The following is a 21,877-nucleotide window of genomic DNA, read 5'->3' as shown; positions in this document are numbered from 1 at the left end:
CCTCTTGTGCCAGTTACCTTGCCCAGCATTTTCTTCAGCTGACTCTCCGACACGGCCATGGCGGCGGCGGTTCCTGCCCGCGGCCGGAGGCGAGGAGAGTGGTCGTCGTCTTTCCTCCTTGCCTCCCTTCCGCCCCTCCAACCGCCCCGCTTACTGTCGTTGCCCAGCAAGGAAGCAGCAAACTGCCTCAAGCCACTTCCGAGAGCTTGGCCTCCGCCCGTTTCCGGTCGGTGCTACGGAGTGACGTCACTTCCGCCCCATGGTGCGTTGCGCGGACGGGAGCGTAGACTTTGCCAAGAAGGGCGGGGGAAGGAACCTCCTTGTTGCTGTGTGCCTTGTGGCGCCCCCGACACGAGGATTTCCTGGCCATTGCAGTTCAGAGTGGGTTTGCCTGCTGCCTTCCCTTGAGGCTGAGAAAGTGTGACTTGCCCAAGATCCTTCGTTGCCAGTGTGATGTCTCTACTCTTCACTATTTTATCGAGATTGGTCATTGCTCTCCTCCCAAGGAGGCTGGTGTGGGGCTTTTCAGGTCACTGTGGCAGCGGCTGGATTCAAACCTGGAAAAGCCCACACCAGTCTCCTTGGGAGGAGAGCAATGACCAGTCTTGATAAAATAGTGAAGTCTAGAGACATCACACTGGCAACGATGGTCCACATAGTTTCGTGGTCCCCCACCTTTTTTTGACCAGGGACCACTCTCCCAACATTAGTACCAAAAGGGTTACAAATCAGTTTTTGGTCAGCTTTAGAATCCATTTGGTTATTTGGGGGTGCCGATTCAGAAAATTGCATTGGATAGACCACATCAGCTCTAGTTTCTAATACAGAAATCTAATACTACTACTAATAATAATATAATACTAATACTGCCATCCAGTAGTCGCCATCTGCTCGCCCTCGGAAACCCATATTTAATAATCTAGATCTGATGTGGTCTACCCAATGCAACGGTCAGCTCTGTGGAAAGGAATGGAAAATAGAGAGGAAGGAGGTTTGCAGACCAAATTTTTGTTCTCACAGCCCACAGTCCACAGGTTGCGAGTCACTGGTGTAGTTAAAGCATTCCCCGTACGGTATTCCCCGTACTAACCTATGGATGCGAGAGCTGGACCATATGGAAGACTAAGTGAAGGAAGATAGATGCTTTTGAACTGTAGTGTTGGAGGAAAATCCTGAGAGTGCCTTGTACCGCAAGAAAATCCAACCTGTCCATACTCCAGGAAATAATGTCCGACTGCTCACTGGAGGGAAGAACATTAGAGGCAAAGGTGAAGTACTTTGGCCACATAATGGGGACAGGAAAGCTTGGAGAAGATAATGATGCTGGGGAAAATGGAAGAAAAATGGAAAAGGTGCCGACCAAGGGCAAGATGGATGGATTTTATCCTTGAAGTGATTGGCTTGGCCTTGAAGGAGCTGGGGGTGGAGAGGGCCCGACAGGGAGCTCTGGTGTGGGCTGGTCCATGAGGTCACAAAGAGTCGGAAGCAACTGAACAAATAAACAACAACAAGCCTGGCAGGGGAAGTTTCGTTTTGATATAGTTGGAGAAATTACGTTGCTCATTACATGAAAATGGTTTTTTATTCAACCAGTGGCTTCATGGGAGGGAGTGATACAACTGACAGACTGATATGTATTTATATACATCAGGCATGGGCAAACTTTGGCCCTCCAGGTTTTTGGACTACAACTCCCAAAATTCCTAACAGCCTGTTAGGAATTGTGGGAGTTGTAGTGCAAAACACCTGGAGGGCCAACGTTTGCACATGCCTGGTATACATGCACCTTCAAGTCAAATTATGGCAATCCTGTGAATTTCACAGGCTTTTCTTGAGCATGGAATCCTCAGAGGTGGTTTTGCCATTTCCTTCCTCAAAAATATATCATACAGTGCCTGGCATTTATTGGTGTTCCCCCATCCAAGTAATAGCTAGAGCTGGTCCTGCTTAGCTTTCAAGATCTGGTGGCATCTAGTTCCTGGTGATGAACAGGTGGATGGCCAGACCAATATCCCTTATTTTTTGCAAAGCTACAAAATAGATTTGTTATTTGTCATCAAGTCGACTTCAATTTTTGGCAACTCGGAATGGGAGACCCCCTGTTCAGTCACCATCTTGCTGCCATAACTTAGTTTTTTCACTTAAAATCTTTATTTCAGGTAGAGCTTTCTTATTCTGTGATGGAGAAAACAAATCTTCAGATCCTTAAGTGAGGAGAGCTGTAAGAGGTGGGTAATAAAATTCTTAAGATATTACACTGGCTAACACACAGTCCTGTTCCTGGGGTCCTATCTCTACACTACCATATAACAGTTCCAAGAATACTATTTGATAGGGTGCCCATAGATTGAAAACAACTTGAAGGCACATAGCATCAGAATCTTCACTCTGACAGATACAGAACTGCCATTTTAAATCAATGACAAAACTAGTAGACCTTTATATTGCCGTAGAAAGGATATGAGAACATATTAAATATATCTTAATTATAAGTTATATTATAATAGGATAGGCATAAAATATGAAGGATATGTTTACCATCACTGAGAAAGGCTGTTTTTGATTCACCTCCCTCTTCTGGCAAATGATGGGAAGTTTCCAGTGCTTTGTATGCCGTCCCATGGACTGCAGCATTATGTTGTGCTGCAGTAAGCCAAAATACTGGCTTCCATCAATTAAATACTACATCTTCTAATAAATTAACCAATGAAGGCAATGGCACAAAAACAATAACACAGATCAGATGCCGTTACCCAGTTCTTTAGACTTTTATTGTGATTACCCTCCTATTTTTTTTCTATAAGGTATTTGCTCACATATACAATGCAAAATGGAAGCGCAACATTTCATCTGGTCATAATGGAAATACAAAATACATATATGTTGATAGTCAACCTGGCAAATATTTACCAGTGTTAAGGCTTGCTGTGATATTTCACATCATGAATCAAAAATATTAAAACCTATCAGTGCAAAATGCTGAGCAGTACATTCAGGCACTATATATATCAATAAGAGATATTTTAAAATGATTACCCAGGTATATAGAATTTAAAATATTCCAGATTTACCATGACATGGATTCCTGAATCACCATTTGCATTAAAATATTGCATTTACATCCTTGCTTGTATTGTACTCAATTGCCTCTGGATAATCCCCTATATTTCTGTGGAGTGTGGCTCTTTAGGGAGCAGTGAGCAGGAGGCATAAAGCAGCAGTGCATACAGAGGAGTGGGTATGGATTTCATACACACACACACACACACACACACACACGCCCACATAAACACCAGATATATCCATTTGAGTAACAACCCTCAAAGTGCAGCAGTTATCTGCCACCTCACTCTAAATCTAAATAAATCCCAGAGTCCTCTAAGAAATATTTTCAGACATACTAAGCCTGAACAAAATGTTTGTGGAATGCCACCTTCTACCCTAGCTTTAGCTGATTTAATGCAGTTTTGTTTCTTTATTTTTCTAAAATTCTTCAGTATAATTTTTTAAAGAAATAAAGTAACCTGAATCATGAGTTTGGATTTTGGACAATTTCTTGTTATCAGCTCTTTCCATATGTAGACTTTAGAAAAGTATAAAAATGATTTTTGCCCGTTCTCTCCAATACATACAATAAGGTGGCAATAGAGTATCTGTACCAGATATGTCACAACTGGTTGAATTAAGACCTATGGTCACAGCCCAGTACTCTGGGATGGACACTTTGAAAAGGGAGTGTTGCTTTGACACTAAGCTTGACACATTGAGAAGAAGATGAAAACATTGTACATTATTGCTACTAGGAAAGATCTCTGTATAGGCAAGGCCCAAGAAGAAAAAACAACAAAAGGGACACTATTTGATACAGAAAGTAAAACAGAACTAAGTTCCACATTACAAAATAGGCACTCTGTCGACACAGTACATTGTGATACATATTTGTAAACTTGTACAATATTCCGATTAATTATTTTGATTGTCAAGAAAACATCGTTAGAGGGGGCTTTGTAGCTATTACTAAAGATGCTGGAGTATAGTAAAGCTTCAATGTTGTGAGGTAATATTTCAGCAGCCATGCAGGCAATGATGGTGTCTTCTTCTTTAAACATTTAAAGTATTTTTAGGAACAAAATGATCCTCCACACTATTCAAAATTTCAACTGCTGTTGAAGATCATGAATTGATGCAGCACTGGACTGCAGTTTCTCTGCTACAGAATCCTCATCTGATAGTTTGACCATTTCAACCACTCCACTGATTCCAAGGGCACAAGGCATACTTAAAAATACTTCACTGTTGATATTGTAACAGCCCTAGGGGGAAAATAAAAACATTCATGAACAGAGAATATATTGTTGTAAGTACTTTATTTGAGCTTCATTCATAAGTGGCTAAATATTGCTTATGCTGTAGTATTAGAAGTAAATTCTCAAACAGATTGGCACTTATTTTTGAGTACACAATCACAGTATAAATGACATTATACTCTGCAAGGCCAAAGACAGCAGGAGTATAACATAACTGGCATCCAAGCTTTATAAATGGATAAGTTGTAGAAGGTGTGGGTGAACCCATACCAAATAAAAACATTTTCTTTTTAAACAGCTGTCCCTGTGATATGGAATTACTTGTGCTACAAAAACAGTCTGTAATACAATTTTTGGGAATCAATTACATTTTTAAAAAGTAATTGAATCCCAAAAATTGTATTACAGACTGCTTTTGTAGCACAAGTAATTCCAAGTCAAAATATATCCAAAAAAGTCAATATATATATATATTTAAAAAGGCTGAATACAATTGATTCAGCTTTAAAAAAGCTCTTTTTCAAATGGAAAATTGGGATATTTTTCAACTTTTTTCACCTAAAGAAGGGTACACAACAGATTTGTGACTTATGTTTGGCATGTAAAATTAGGCAAAATGTAATAAGCTCTGATTAATACATGAAACATATGGCTATAAAGCTATGTTATATGTTTGCTATTCATTTCTAGGACAGAATTTTTGTATCAGAATTTATTTATTTAGAATATTTATCTGCGCCCTTGAACCAAAGAGACTCCTATTAGGGACCCTTTCTAGCTATGCTGTTAATCCGGTCTAAATCTGAGGTTATGCCTGTTGGGGATCCCCTTCAGTTGTGTGCTGTCAATTCTGCTATTGTTCAAACCATTAGATATTTAAGGAATATCGGTTTCTCAGGACATCACTTAAATAATCAAATCTATCTGCAATTCTCACAAAAATCTCTCTTCATTTCTATATATGGGCATTTAAGTATTTAATTCGGTGATATATAATTCTAATAAAAAATATGAGAGTTTTGTTTTAGTATCCCTGATGTAGAATAATTCAGGTATCACACTGCGCTTCTTTATATCAGGGTTTCTCAACTGGCATTTAGCAAGAAATTGTGATTTGAACTATACATGGCAACTTAAAGCACATAGATCCAAAAGGTCTACAGTACTACTTGAGCAGGTTCTCCTGTGTAGCCTTCAAACTATGGCAAGTAGGAAGCAGAATTTTAATATTTCTTCCCTTAACGTCTTGAATTAATGTCTCAGAAACTGTTAATCACAATTTAAGGCAAGCTCCCACTGGCAGCAATGGAAGCTTTCTTATTCCATACAAAATAAGGAGTATTTAATTCATGTTATGAATTGCCTAATGCTTACTTCTGTCTTACAGAATATTTTTGAGACATATTTCTATTTAATTATTCTTATAGTTTTCAAATAAATACATATAAATGATTCCTTTGTGTAAAAAAAAATCAAAATTGGGCTAAACTCATGCTTACCTTCACCATAGTTGTTATGGAATGTATTTTTCTTTTATTGTTTAGTATACTGTCCGACAGATCAGCTATTGACAGACCAACAGACCAGGCTCTTTGGCCTTTCCCTTTCAAAATTTCCATGGCTCTACAGAAAAGCAAAGAAATACCTAAACAAACCAAACATTTAAATGCCCCTTCCCAGCCAGTAAAATGGTGCTTTTAAAGAAAGGTACTGTAGAATCTCACTTATCCAAGCCCCGCTTATCCAAGCTTCTGGATAATCCAAGTCATTTTTGTAGTCAATGTTTTCAATATATCATGATATTTTGGTGCTAAATTCGTAAATACAGTAATTACAACATAACATTACTGCGTATTGAACTACTTTTTCTGTCAAATTTTTTGTATAACATGATGTTTTGGTGCTTAATTTGTAAAATCATAACCTAATTTAATGTTTAATAGGCTTTTCCTTAATCCCTCCTTATTATCCAAGATATTCACTTATCCAAGCTTCTGCTGGCCCGTTTAGCTTGGTTAAGTAAGACTCTACTGTATTAATAATAATTGGTTTTTTGTGAGCCACCTTGGGTCCCACTGGAAGAATGTAGCATATGAGTAAAATAAATACATAGTAACAATGACTACATTACTTCAGAAGAGATAAAACTGCAAAGATACCACTCCATTATTACTCTCCCGACAGCAAGCACTACTGAACTTAGAGTATACAGGATCTGTATAGGATTACACTGTAGATGCTTTACCTGTTAGTCAATAGCTGCTCAGCATTATCATTTATTACATCTTCATTCTGATGATCTGCTGCTACATTAGTTGCACTCCATGCTGTCACTGAATAAGACAATAACGATCATTCTTGTTGCTTTCAGCTATTTGCATTTTACCTAAACAAGGCTTCCTCTTTAGAGGATTGCTTTTCTGCTTTTTTAATTTAACAGGTATAAAATTTAAGGGTTGTAACTCTATGAATAAGGGTTTCTATTTTTCCATTTCTTCAAACTTGATTATGAGGCCTGTATTTTATAATACATTTCACAATTGACGTCTTCTCTTTCCTTTGCTGCAATGCAACATTTTAATTCTTTTGTAAATACTGTACATTATAGAGATAGGGAAAATCAGATTATTATTTTTTTTACTTTGATGACGTTATAGTAATGCAACATGCATGTATCCACATGCTGTATAAATAATGACATCCTCACAGAACAATGTAAAGGGGCAGTAGGCAATGTAAAGCATAACTACAAAATATGTACCGGTCATTGGGAAACCTGGCCACTGCAGTTTAAAGCTCAATATTCCTATCTTCAATCGTATTTAAAAATTCAATGTTTTCTCAGAGGAAACTGCAGAAATCTAATTGTGTTCTAATACAAAATCCAGAGCAGATCTAAAATACAGAGTCCTATATAATGTACGGCCCCTGGTGGTGGCGCAGTGCGTTAAAGCGCTGAGCTGCTGAACTTGCAGACTGAAAGGTCCCAGGTTCAAATCCTGGGAGCAGAAAGAGTGCCCGCTGTTAGCCCCAGCTCCTGCCAACCTAGCAGTTTGAAAACATGCAAATGTGAATAGATAAATATGTACCGCTCCGGCGGGAAGGTAACGGCGCTCCATGCAGTCATGCCAGCCACATGACCTTGGAGGTGTCTACGGACAATGCCGGCTCTTCGGCTTAGAAATGGAGATGAGCACCAACCCCCGAGTCAGTCACGACTGGACATAACGTCAGGGGAAAACCTTTATCTTTACCTATATAATGCACATAATTATACATTTACCTTTGTTTTCTCCTTGTTCACCAACAATCCAATGCCCTTTATCTCTAGTTTGGGCTTTCAACACGTTTGTAATAATATGTTGAAATCTTGATGAGTCCAGATTACAACCAATGCCAATAACTCTATATTGAGGAAATCCACTCATCTTCCAGGAGATATATGTCATTATTTCCACTGTACATTAAACATATATATATGCGAAAAGCCATAAACATTACACTGTTAGTTTGAGGCAACATACAAGTTTACAATCAAATGAAAAGCCTTGCTTCTAGAGATCTTTCACAAGCACAGGAAATTGGGTATCAACATTGCTACTTATTTAAATAGAATCTTCTACAAATATCATAAAATATTTCAGTACGGCTATTTAAAATCCTTTCGCATTTCTTTTCAGGTTTCCAAAGCACTTTTACAATGAAATATCTCATGCAACTTGGTGAACAAAATCACATTGTTCATTGTTATTATTTTGTAGTTTTTATATTACTTGATGGCTTCTTGGATGGCTTTTACAACTGCAACATTTATCTTTGGCTAAGCCAATGCTTTCTGATCTGAGGAGGATAAATATTCATTCTCTCTGAACATACATCTCAAAACTAAACATGTTTGTTCAGTTATGGCATCCATTTCGTCTCTCTCCAGTGTATCAATGGAATGGAAGCAGCAATATTCAATTATTTTGCTTTCTTCTCCCCCCCACCCCAAACTCTGCCTGTTCACTCAATTCACTCAACTTCTGACAGTGGAAGGAGGTTAATTGGTTAACATCACCTGATTTCAACTGGAAGTATATTTAGCATCATAGTGTGTATTTGTTCATTGAGAAAACAAGCAAAGGGATTTAGTATGCTGGACATTAAACACCGTTTTATATAAACCTTTTGAATCAAGGAAGTACATCTCCTGTCTTAACATCTGTCTATAGCAGAATACCAAAAGTACACTTCCTCATACATTTATGCCAATACACACACATGTGTGTGGATGTGCAGATCACCTGTTGACTTATAGCAACCCCATGGATTTAACAGGATTTTCTTATGCAAGGAATACTTAGAAATTGCTTTGTCACTTCCCTTGTCTAAAATATAGGTCCTCATTTACACTAATCATTTAATGGAGTTCAAAGATACTTTCCAACATCTGTGGGCAGACAACAAACATCCACAAGACATACAAAATAAAGCTTTTAATCTGCATCAGAAGCTCAGGTAATTCATGTTATAAGCCAGAGGTTGTTAAGTCAAAAATTAAAGCATTGCCTTACCAGGTTGAGAAGCCACAAGAAACACGCTGTTTTGACTATAATGTGCTACCGATGGGATAATGTTTCTGAATAATTCCACATTGCTCTGAACAACATCCAGATAAGAGTCACCATTGCCTAAAGAATTCACTGTAAGCACTACCAATTTTGAGTGTGCAGAGGCAGAAAAATCTAAGGAATACAAAGAAATAATGTTAATCCATTTCTGCAAGTATTAAAATTTCAATGTAGGACTTGCTTTTAAAAAGTTAACAGATTAAACACAGAATTTGCTTATCTGTTTATTTTTTCCTTAAATGAAAAGTTATGGTCTGTATTATCACAAAATTAATGTTGGTACTCAGACAACAGGGCAACGGTGATTACTATGGGAGCAAGCTTCCATTGCCCATCAGCTCCTTCCCTAGACCCCATTTTCCCCTTCCATATCATACAGAGCATGCTTTAGCTCTTTGAAGCTACATAGAAAGCTGAAGAGATATATGTTGTCTGTTCCGCCCATTCTATCTGTGCTGCTGATGAATGGATACTGTTAGATTTTATCCTTGCACACATTACACTGAGTACAATAACAATAAGCACCATTTCACACAAGTATTCCTACTCTTGCATGTAAAGAATTTGTGCAAACACCTCAGAAAGAGTGTACATATGTACACACACACACACATGTGTGTGTGCATGTGTGTGTGTATGTATGTATATGTATATATATATTCCTGAATCCTATAGCTACACTCTTCCAGGGTTCTGAAATGGTAGCTCCCATCTCTGAGTAGCACATTTCTCTAGTGTTTTCCTTTCATCACAGCCACAGTGCCTGAAGCCTTTTTACTCCTGTCATCACCAGCTATGTTAATATAAATAAGCCAATGAACTGAAAGGGCACCAGACAATGTCTTTATATGCTTCACTGTAACATGAGCACTTACAATAATTTAAACCTATGTAGAATCATCCAGATATTTCAGCCTATTCACAAAATTTAAAACATTTCAATTTGTAGATTCCATACATTACTTTTATGTACAGATCTGTCTTTACAAAAAATACTTTGGTTTGCAGCACTGCTAGAATAAGATGAAAAACCTATGGTTCATCAAATGTTTTCTCCAACTCCCATCAGCCCACATCACTGATTATGTTGGCTGGAACAAATTCCCATTGAAATCCAACAAGATCTGGAGGGACACAAGTATCCTACACAACCCAGGGAATGCTTAGTTGATAGGATTTGAGTTTAGTTACGAAGGCATCCAGACAAACAGGATGCATGATAACTTTTGTTACTTTTGTATTGCACATCAATATTATAATGCTTTAAACCACAATGGCTAAGTGAAATATTTTTGACAAATAATGTTGAGAATTACTCGGAAAAATCATTTAAAATATACAAGGAAAAGAATGCACATCCTAAATCGGTGTGTAAGATTACCTTTGCTGATTTCCACTTTTGGCAAGGCAAAGATTTCCAGGTCCATTGTACCTCCTTTTACAGTACCTTCAGAGCATTCCAAAACTACCACCTTGTCAGCAACATCCTGTAAGAATTTAAAAAGAAAGTTGTTAATCTAGGAAGTTACTGTTTTGTATTCTTAAGGGAAGTCAATGGAATTCAATCTAATCAAAGTACTCACAAAACAACCAAAAAGCAGAGTTGTCAGATAAAATAAGAATAAGACTTCTGTATCTTTATTAGTTGCACAGAAAAGGGCATTTCAGTCAGGTTGCTTATCATGCAAGCTTCACCTGCTGAAATTTCTTCCTTTATACAACCATGAATCAATACAGGAACCCACACCTCTTATTTTATTTGGCAATGGGACCAAAACATTATGCAATTTCTGAGCTCAATCATACTTCTTAATTCCAAATATTAAATGAAAAAAATCTGAAATCTTATATATTTCTATTTAGACAGCTTTTCAAGGGCTTTTTGGCAGCATGCAAAAATCTGGCCAGTTTAGATTAAGGCAATGACAAAATACCCATTCCACAATTTATGATATCAAGGTGAACATCAGCATGGATTGCCAGATAGTGAAAGGGTTTTGCAGAATAATCATACTCAGTTTTATTCAGAAATGTCCAGTATAGCAACCTTACAAAAAAGTATATATGGAACCTTCCTGGGAGTAAGTCCCTTTGAATACAGCAAGACTTAATAAATATTTGTAAATCATGATCAGTTAATTATGTCCAGACCTTATTTTGTTGAGAAAAGCATTCATTCTCTCTATTTGTTTCTCTCTCCCCATATGCGCACACATCCACATTTAGATAAAAGCTAAATTCTATTTGAATTATACTATGTTTTCTTAAATTATTCTGTTTCACCATATATTTATTTTACTGCATTATGTACCTTTGCTGAAATAGCCAGTGCACAAGCAAGGCCCAGATCTCCTGCTCCAACTACTGTAATTTTGTTAAATTCTCTGTCATCTTCTTTCCCATTTCCCTTTGACTGCAGGTTATTTTCACCTAAAATCACACATCATAACTTATATAAATTAATCTACAGAATTGAAAATACCATAGCTGCTTGAAAAAACACCAATTGGGTCTACTGAAACAAATTTTTAATTAAGACATAATGGGTAGAAATTACAGCTAGTGGGCAAGGAATTGGAAGACCCAAGTTCAAACCACAAAGCTCACTGGATGACACTGAACTAGTCACCATCTCTTGGTCTGGTCTACCTCACAGGGAAGTTGTGAGCATTCTTTGGAAAATTATTTTGACAAAATAATCAGTTACAGTGATAGTAATTTAACTTTACATTTGTTCATAGGAAAAGTGTAGGGATAGCAATTATCCTTTATTACCAGTTACTTTTGAGCAATGCATGGAGACATATGAATGTTAACTATTTACTTTTAAAATTAACTTTCCAAGTATAAAGCTGGGAGGAAGAGAGTTGTATATATTATCCTAAGCTCACTTGAGCACATTTTCTTATTGAAGAAATGAAAGCAAATAAATGGATTATAAATAAACTAACAAAAAAAATGTGGTTGTCTGTAAAGAGCGAACAAACCTCGTTGTACTTGAATATTTGGAGTTAGGTCCCTGTGTATTCAGTAGGTCTTGTTCCCTGGTAAGTGTGCATTCCTAACATATGACTGGATAGTTTTAAGAATGCAAAACAAAGAAAAGCTGCAAACCTTCCGTAATTTTGGCAATATAAGATAGCAATTCCAACTGTCTGGCAGCATCAGCAGATGATAATGAGTATAGTGGAAGCTCCTCTTCAAATTTCATGATCATTTCCTTTATCAACCCTACAATCATTGACTGTGGCTGAAATACATATACAATAACCAGATTTTAAGTAACAAATATTCTAATACATAGATATCCTAAAGAAAAATAGACAGCACTTCCTTTCTCTCTGTGTAAGTTAACATTTTATGTTGAAAGGAGCATATTAACATAATAAAAATATATTGAATCCGTGACATCAAGAATTGAAGAAACGTATTTATACAAAAACTCTGAACTGATTTTAGTAGCATTTCATTTAATGCACACACATCCTTACATGGGTCCAGTTTTGTAGATATGGCAAGTAGATCCTTCCCCGGGCATCCACATGTTTTCCTACAGAAATCCCCATGTTTGCTGTGGGCTTCAAGAAGCAAATTGGAGGAGTAAGAGGATGAGAATCTAAAATCCATAACCAAATTGGAATGTTGTAAGAACTCCCTGTCAAAATAAAACACATAAGATAATACTATTTCTTTTTTATTCATCCATGCATGAATCGATTTTATCCACAGAAAAAGGATCATAATGGACAGTAAAAGAAATAAAGCAAAAAAGAAAAAGAAAAAAAAGAGAGTGGACCGAAAAGCCATTAGTGTGTCAGATGTGGTCTCTGGGGAGAGTATTCCATGGCAACGGGGCATCACAAATTACATATATCCACAGTACAGGATTGTAGGAGTTTAGATACCATATCATGGCTCAATGCTATGGAACGATGGGATTTTTAGTTTTGTGAGACACTTACCCTTAACTGTCAGAATGCTCTTGTACCACAACAAACTACAAATCACACTACTCCATAAGAGGGAGCTATAGCAGTTAAAGTGTTGTCAAATTGCTATAACTCTGCATATACACTCTAGAATTAATGTAGTTTTGCACCACTTCAACAGCTATGACTTAATGCTATGGAATCCTGGGAGTAGTAGTTTCTTGAAGCTCTAGCATTCTAAAAGATAAGGTTAAAAGACCTTGTAAAACAACAACTCCTATCATTTCATAGCATTGTGCTATGGCAGTTAAAGTGGTGTAAAAATGCATTAATCCTGCAGTACAGACGTGCCCTTTGAAGACCTTTCCCCCCATCTTGCAACAGATGTTGAGGTCATTCAGATAAGGGCTATGGAAGACTGCCATGGTGTACCAAGATTAAGCATCACTCCCTTTAACAATAAATTTATTTATTTATTTATTTATTTATTTACTGAATTTATATACCACTTTGCTTACCTCTAGGGGGACTCAAATTGGTTCACATCAAATAAATGGCAAAATTTTAATGCTTTACATACAATAAAAACAGTATTATCACACCTCTAAAACAATAACATAGGACTATAAATTAAACAATTAAAACTATAAACCATCAAGTATAAACATGTTATGCAATATTTACATAAAGTTCATGATTAAGGTTTCAGAATTAGGTATTGTCAATATGCTAACCGCAGGTTCCAACAGTTTGTGCCAGTGTCTATGCTGCCAAAACGTAACCATCAATAACTACTTCTAAGTGCATTTTGGTTGGAAAACAAAAACAGAAAAACACATGGTATCCTTGAGTGTGTGCATCAAATGGACTGAGGACCTGATAACCCTACATTGTCTTCCCAATGTCTACATAGCCAATCTGCCTTTTCAAAGAATCTTACTAGATTTACAAAATAGTCACTCTCTCTTCTACTTAATGGCCTTGGAAGATGCTTTTGGGAGGATATAAATGTGTAAAAAGACAAGGAAACCAGAAGTGGAAATTAAGAGCCATTATAGTATTTTATTAAAAGGATTCCAAGAATCTGCTATCAGTAAATACAAAAACATGTACTTACCTTGATATTTCACTGGAACGGTACCACTAAAATTCAGAAGGTCTTTCTGGGATCCATCCTTAAAAGCTGAAATTCAAAACATTGATTTGTGTATACATGTACATTCCATTATTTTTAAACTTTAAAATGCCTTTAATATCAATACTGCCTGGTTTACTTTTGATATCAGAGGGAAGTTAATCACATAACAGTGAAACAGTCAACTAAAGGAAAACAGAACAAAAGTACTAAAACGCTGAAATATAAAAAGAAGCACAGTATAGTTGTGACTCAATAGTATATATAATACAGAAGCAGAAACAAGAAAACAAAACAAAACAAATACAGTAGTAGCAAACTAGCAACAATTAATTGCTGATAGCTTCAGAATATAAATGATAGTTTTTAAGGCTGCAATCAAGTTTTCAATAAGGAATTTGATTTCTTTTACTTGTCATCAGTTTTGACATAACAGAGTGAGTTCACTACTTAGTAAACATGCACTTTATCTTACTTTACATTATGGATTATGCATCTGATCATCTGAAGGAGATTCATTGAAACAATGAGACTCACACAAGTATTGACACATCAAGTTCTTATAGTAATTACTTGTTCTAGCTGTGAATCACTATTTTTAATTACAGTATTATGAAAATGTATATACTTTTTTCATTTTCACAAGGAACTCAAAACATATTCATAAATATAAAATTATAACAAGGGACAATAAAAAATGAAGTCAATTAAAACAAACAAAAATTATCTAATTCATAATAATCAGTTCACAACAATGCCCAGGCAAACACATGTTTCTGTATTGGGAGCCCTTGTGCTCTTATACATTGTCAACACGTTAATTATTCTTACTATAGGTGCTCATGGCGAATCTGACGTTTGGATATAATTCATTTACACTCTTCAGTTCTTCTATAGTCAGATCTCGAAATTTATACTGGAAACAAAACAAACATAATTGTTATTTTAAACTTATTATTCTTAAGTAATTAGCCAATAAAATTGAAATCCAAAATACATGGGAATGCAAGCCTCTGCCTCTTCTAAATTGGAAGTCAGATGTAAGCCTGATTCGTTTCAGTGTCAATTCGAACAGCTGCTACATGCATTTTGGGTCAGACTACAGATGTAGAAGGATGGCATTACCATTGACTGCATTGGACTAAGACTCTGACGACTATGGCTCAAATCCCAACTCATTCATGGAAAGTCACACGTTCTCAGCCTCGGAGGAAGGCAAGAGCAAAACCCCTCTGAAGAAATCTCGCCAAGAAAACTCCACTGTAAATTCCATCATTGGCTGCCCTTCCACACAGCCCTGTCTCAGAATTTCAAGGCAGAAAATCCCACATCTGCTTTGAACTGGGTTATCTGAGTCCACACTGCCATATGTTCCAATTCAAAGCAGATAATGTGGGATTTTCTGCCGTGATATTCTGGGATATAAGGTTGTGTGAAAGAGCCCGGGGTTATCTGTGTCCATACTGCTATATATTCCAGTTCAGAGCAGAAAATGTGGGATTTTATTCAGCTATGTGGAAGGGACCCTAGTTAGGAATTCTTTGAGGGCACCAACTCTCAAAATATAATTTTAACAGACGTTACACAACCAGGGAACAGTACTGTTCCATTATCCGGGAAGAGGCCAAAAGGGCTTCTCTAGACAGAGAAGGATAGTCCATTTTATTGGGGGGGGGGGGGGCTGAAGGAGGAAAACCATTTTCCCTGCTTTTGCTGATTATTCCCCCATCCATTTCCCACTTCATAAACAAGGGTTGTTTCCACAGTGGTGACATGAGTAGGGGGAATAACAGGAAAACAGGGGGAAATGATTTTACTTCTTCAATTCCCCGCTCCCCCACATAAAATGGACTATCCTTCTCTGTCTGGCACCCACTTTGGGCGGTACCCAGGGAGCTTTTCACAGGATAAGTTATGGCATTATTATTCCACTTTAGCAGCTGGGGTTCTACTCCATGGAATTGTGGGGTCTGTAGGCTGAGGGTGCATCTGCACTGTAGAATAAATGCCGTTTGACACAATTTTAACTATCATGGAAGAGGATATTGAGTCATGGGGGTTGATTTACAACAGTTATGGGCCAACTTTGGCCCTCGAGGTGTTTGAGACTTCAACTTAAGCGGCTGAGGGGGAAAAGGAAAGGGCCTGCGGCTGTGAGGAACGGTGGGAATTGAAGTCTAACACACCTGGAGGGCCCAAGTTGGCCCATGACTGTTTTACAAGGTCTTTAACCTTCAAAATTCTGGTGCCTCGCCAAACTACAACTCCCATGATTCCATATCATTGAGCCATGGTAACTAAAATGATGCCAAACTGCATGAATGCTACAGTGATGCATCCTGGGATTTGTAGTCTGTTCACCCCTGGTGCCAGGATCCCTTTGGGCCAAGTAGCAGCACATTAAAAAGTGGAGTAACAGCGCTGTAATGGCTCAGTGTGAACAGGCGCCAGGTAAAGAGCAACCATTTGTTCTCCTGCACAGCTATTTAAAGGGGCAGGATACCTATCCGCCGGGGGAAACCCTGAAAAGTAAAAGGAGGTGGGTAATGGGGGCTCCCCCTCCTCCTCATCCCCAGGAAGGGGCTGCCATTCTATGGGGAGAAGCGCCTTTCCCGCTCGCCTTGCTCAGCCATTTCCTCAGTCTCTCCTCAGAGAACTCCATGGCGGGCCTCCCAACACAGCACCGGCGCTTCCTGTTGTCCCGGCTCAAGCAGCTGCTGGGAAGGGACGGTAAGCGCCAGGGACCAAAATAACTCGCGCTTGCTGGTCGAGCAGGGCGCCCTGACCGGCTTGGCGACCTTTCCCCGCCTCTTTCCGCTCCCCCGCCCCACGCTAATCAAATTACATGCAGGTTAGCCGGTCCACTTGTTCCTTTTTTCCCTCTTCTCTTGGCCCAAAGGGGGATTTTTTTTTTTACAGTTCAAACCCTTCTATTGTTTTAAGTTGTAAAATGAAGGGTTTTGGTGCCAAGTTTGATCCAGATCCATCCAGTCATGTAGGAGCATATACATACAGTAGAGTCTCACATATCAAATATAAACTGGCCGGGAGAACGTTGGATAAGGGAAAATGTTGGATAATAAGGAAGGATTAAGGAAAAGCCTATTAAATGTCAAATTACGTTATGATTTTGCAAAACAACATGTTTTACAACAAATCGACAGAAAAAGCAGTTTAATACATGGTAATGTTATGTCGTAATTACAGTATTTACAAATTTAGCACCAAAACATTGCAATGTATTGAAAACATCCCCTACAAAACATTGGCTACTAAAAATTGGCTACTGTACTTCATCTTACAGTAACAACATTATCAGAAGTAAAATCCATAAAAGGTTCAGTCCTTGCTGCCTAGAGAAACAGCTGTGGATCCAGACGGGAAGCAGACTGCGTTGGATAATCCAGAACATTGGATAACCAAAGGTTGGATAAGCAGGACTCTACTGTACTTTGACTTCGATTTCATTTAGGCTATGTGTACATAGCCTAACTGTAATTCTATGCACAGTATTTTAAAATAATTTTGTGCATGAAGCAAACTTTGTGATTTGTGTTAGAGGAAATGGAAAACAGAAAGGGATGAAACAGATTCTCAAGTTAACCAGCAGCCATAAAGATTGGTAGATAAAGGTTTCCCTCTGACATTAACTTTAGTCGTGTCTGACTCTGAGGATTGGTGTTCATCTCCATTTCTAAACCGAAGAGCTGGCATTGTATGTAGACGCCTCCAAAGTAATGTGGCTGGCATGACTGCATGGAGCGCCCTTACCTTCCCGCTGGAGTGGTACCCATTGGTCTGCTCACATTTGCATGTTTTCGAACTGTAAATCGGTAGATGCTAAATAAATGGAGTTTCTGGTTTCTTGAGAGTTTCATAAGCTCTGACAATCCCAGTTTTTGAGACACATAGCCTTAGGCAACCTGATGTTGCCCAGCTGGGGTGAGGGGCTGGACAGAGGTCATGCCAAGGTCACAACTGCCTTGTTCATAAGGGGTAAGATATTAAAAAAATAATAAAATAATTAAAATAATAATAAAAATGATAGCATACACATAAGGGGAGAATCACAAGATCCAGCATCCCTTGGGCTTGGGAGATGAACACAGTTGTCCTATGGGCGTCAAAAGGGCTTTGAACCCCCTTTGCATTTCTATAAGGGAAAAGGAGGAATCCCAGGATTTCCCATTAGCCCAAGCAGGCAAGAAGGCTAGTTGGGGCTACCCTAAGACTAGGAGATGGCACAAGGAACACATGGGTGTTCATGCAGGGAAGGGGAGAGGGGTCTCTGATACCTAGGAATTCATAAAAAGAGATAGGAAAGACATTTCAGATTGTGTTGCTTGTTCTCATTCATGAAAAGACAAAACTCATTCATAAAAATACCAATTAGAGTGTATGGAGGTGAATCGGAGCCACTGCAGCAAAAACGGAGATAGCAGTTAAGTTTAGAAAAAGCTCTGGAGCAAAATGGAATTGGTCCGGAGAGAATCGGTGAAGTTGTAGATACAGAAACTTGACGGGTTTCCATATCCGCGGTTGAAAGAACTGCATTTTCTTGATCCCAAGGTGGTCTGGGACCACCTCATCCAAGCTGGCAAGAACCGCGGCTCAGAAAGGGTTTTTATAGCATGTTTTTGGTTATAGAGAACTGCCTGCAGAAGGCTTGCTTTTGCAGGCGAGAAAGGGAAAGCAAGTTGGAAACAGTTTTATTGCTCTGGGTTAATATGTAACAGGAGTCAATGGAGCTTCAATAGGGGAGAGAGTGCCTGAGGTTTTCTGCTGCTGTAGAGAGGAAACAATGTATTTTATGTGACTGAGGTTCTTCTGGAAGGGAAAGCCAGGGTTCCCGCGAAATCAGCTTCTATGTCAGAACAATGTTAGTGAGGGGGCTTGCCTGTTCGACATCAGTAAGGATTACATTCATGAGCAGTTCATGGTTGCAAAGGTACTGTGCTTTCAAATTGGATCCAACCTTTTGAAACACTCTTTATTTCTTTTTCTTGTTTGGTTTTTTTTAATCAACCTTTCCAAATATAGCGACTAACAGTCACCTAAACTTTCCACTATCACCATTTCATGCTCTCTGCTTTCCAATTTTATTTTCCATGTTTTCCCCGTAATACTTTAAAGGCATACATAGATAACATGTTATCTCTGTGGTCCACAACTTTTAAGAGATGGAATTATAGGCCTGCCTGTAGCATATGTATCATTACATCTCTTAAACTTGATAAGCCCTTTGCTCCCACTAAACATTAGCTTTGTGTACACTCCCTCCATATTTAAGAAGGTGATGCTCAGAAAACGCACACTGAATAGATTAAACAGAAACAATCTATGCTATTCTGCTTACCTTTAATGGTATCCACATCAACCAACATCAGAGAAAGTGCTGTACGTAGTCTACTCATATAACTAATGTTTCTATCTGCTGTGCCCACATGGATTTAAAGCCATTTGTGGTAACTAGACATTTTGACAGCATTGCCATTAGATTGTCCCTAGAGAATTTCAAAAATCTGAACTTTAATATTTGAATAGCAATAGACCACCTAGTGTGTTCCTGAGGTTCTTCAGAGACTAGAGTTATGCCCATGCAATGAAAGCAGGTAAGTTTTTCAGTAATACTATTACCTTGAAAATTAATATTTGGGAATTATAACTGTGTGTTGATTTTTGGTTCAGAGCTGTATTTCTTTTTACCCAAACCTTTTTCATGAAATTATACTATAAAGGAGCCAATGATAAGGACAGCAAACTACCAACTTTCTTACAATTATGAATTTTGCTGTCAGCACTTTAAAATCCTTTTCAGTATGATTAGTTTCTACACAGGAGTGGGGAAATACACTTCTAATTTTGATGCACATTCAGGCCACTTTCCTTAGCTTAATCCCTATTGGAACAAAAATTCTTGCATTGCACAATCAAAACTAGGTTTGAAAAATGTTGCTTTTGCACTTGTTGCACCACAGTGTTCCCTTTGTCTGCTCTTTTTGTGCAAAAATCACTCAGTTTTCTCCCACCATTGTCCATGAGATCAGTTCTTCAAACAAAGATCCAGAAGCCCAGTTAGTTTTGCTTTTCTGCTGGATTCTCACAATGCCCCTCCCCCAAAAAAGACGTGCTCCGGCATTCAAAGTTTTGGAGTGTGTGGAAGGAAGCCAAGGAAGACCTACAGTTAAGGAAGTATGCAGGAAGATGCTGAAGTGAAAGAAATACAACGCCTAGAAGCAAAGCTATAATCCTTCATGCAAGTGGTTTTCCCATCTGTTCAGTTGATGGGACTTACTCAGATTTTACTTCTAGATATCACCATAATGACAGCACTATCCCCCCTCCCAATTGTATGACATACTGTATTTGCTTGTGTTTGATTATACACCATCTTTCTACTCAATGTGGGTTAGATGTGTTTCATCTTCCTTATTTTATCCATACAACCACCTTGTTCGGTAGGAACTGGCATAAGACCATCCACTGAGTTTCATGGCAAACAGAGGCTTGAACCAGGTATATACACACAAAACCCTAGGATAACCTGAATATACATAAGCTTAATGGAAGTCTTAATTTCACCAAGGAACTAATGCATTCTACTCCACTCTCACTATGCAAATTCCTTCTTTGTTGGAATGAAAGAAAAAAAATAAGCTTCTGTTGCTATCAAAGGGTTGGAGAAGAGGGGATTAAATCCCACTGCCAAGAAGTTTGTTGCCCTAAAAGTCCAATTTTTAAAAATTCTCCTTCCTCTAGTCAGGTTAAAAGAGAAATTACACTTCTTGCCAGTTTCTTAACTAATTTTCCTCCTGTCCTTTCAGATATGCATACTTCAGGTTTAAACTGGTGCTAGTAAATCACCTCCATTCCTGCTTGGAGTAGAATAAGGAAAAAGAGGGCTAGGAAAGTCTGTTGTCATGTATAAAATTTGCAAACAAACATTTCCACAAAAGGAGGCCACAGGGTTCGACCTGTCCATGAAAGAACTCAGAGCTGAAGAAAGCTGTAAGTCATTTTCAAAATCAATAGATGGTGTAACTCAGATAACCTGGGGAAGAAAAAATCCAGAGGAACCTAGGAACCCTACTGTGCCAAGAAAAACATTATAGAGATAAGGTGAAACATTCCTCTGGGTATGTTTAGCTTGGAGCAAAGAAGTGTCATGCCCTGCTCTCAGGAATCAGACAGCGAAGAGAAAGAGCAGGTGCAGATTCCAGTAACTGAAGCTTAGAGTGGCAGCTCCTAGCAGCCTCAAGAACAGAGCATAGAAACATTTACTCTGCTGATAAAGATCTCCACACCTTTTATCATGAATGCTTGGCCCAGAGATGGAGGCTAGGTTATAAATCTAGTGGCTGTACTCAGACCCTTTGTTGCTGACAACTGGCATGCAATTCCATATGATTTTACGTTGGTTTGGATGTTATTATTCTCTTAGGCCCCTTCTACACTGCCATATAATCCAGATTATCAAAGCAGATAATCCACATTATGTGCTTGAAGTTGGATATGAGTCTACACTGCCATATAATCCAGTTTAAAGCAGATAATCCGGATATAAATATGGCAATGTAGAGCTTCCAGTGGCACAGTGGGTTAAACAGTTGAACTGCTGAATTTGCTGATTGAAACTTCGGCAGTTCAAATCTCGGGAGCAGGGTGAGCTCCCGCTGTTAGCCCCAGCTTCTGCCAATGTAGCAATTCGAAAACATGCAAATATGAGTAGATCAATAGGTACTGCTCCAGCGGGAAGGTAACGGTGCTCTATGCAGTCATGCTGGTCACATGACCATGGAGGTGTCTGTGGACAATGCCGGCTCTTTGGCTTAGAAATGGAGATGAGAACCAAGCCTCAGAGTTGGACACGAGTAGACCTAATGACTAGACCTT

At 38.4% G+C, this 21,877-nt stretch overlaps 2 protein-coding genes across 3 annotated transcripts in view; both read right to left on the bottom strand.

The window, feature by feature from the left end:
* Positions 1-245, bottom strand: part of tsg101 (tumor susceptibility 101) — a 38,881-nt gene extending 38,636 nt beyond the window's left edge. Inside the window, exon 1 of one of the 2 annotated variants that reach the window (XM_008107600.3) lies at positions 18-245. In XM_008107600.3, the coding sequence (XP_008105807.1) occupies positions 18-59 (42 nt within the window). In that variant the 5' untranslated portion in view covers positions 60-245. The remainder of the gene's footprint in view (positions 1-17) is intronic. The other variant, XM_003214747.4, reaches the window with a different exon arrangement.
* Positions 246-2,744: 2,499 nt separating this feature from the next.
* On the bottom strand, positions 2,745-16,786 carry uevld (UEV and lactate/malate dehyrogenase domains). Its single transcript, XM_003214748.4, has 12 exons — positions 16,605-16,786; positions 14,816-14,900; positions 13,967-14,032; positions 12,412-12,575; positions 12,035-12,170; positions 11,232-11,350; positions 10,302-10,407; positions 8,864-9,034; positions 7,591-7,764; positions 6,553-6,640; positions 5,807-5,930; positions 2,745-4,313 (listed from the first exon to the last, which is right to left on the bottom strand). Exons 1-12 carry the CDS (start codon positions 16,644-16,646, stop codon positions 4,149-4,151), a joined length of 1,440 nt encoding a protein of 479 aa, XP_003214796.1. The 5' UTR covers positions 16,647-16,786; the 3' UTR covers positions 2,745-4,148.
* Positions 16,787-21,877: the final 5,091 nt, after the last annotated feature.

The sequence above is a fragment of the Anolis carolinensis genome, chromosome 1 (genome assembly GCF_035594765.1).
Source record: "Anolis carolinensis isolate JA03-04 chromosome 1, rAnoCar3.1.pri, whole genome shotgun sequence".
Taxonomy (NCBI): Eukaryota; Metazoa; Chordata; class Lepidosauria; order Squamata; family Dactyloidae; genus Anolis; species Anolis carolinensis.
The sequence above is the reverse complement of the archived record's forward strand: the minus strand, read 5'-3'. Positions and strand labels throughout refer to the sequence as shown.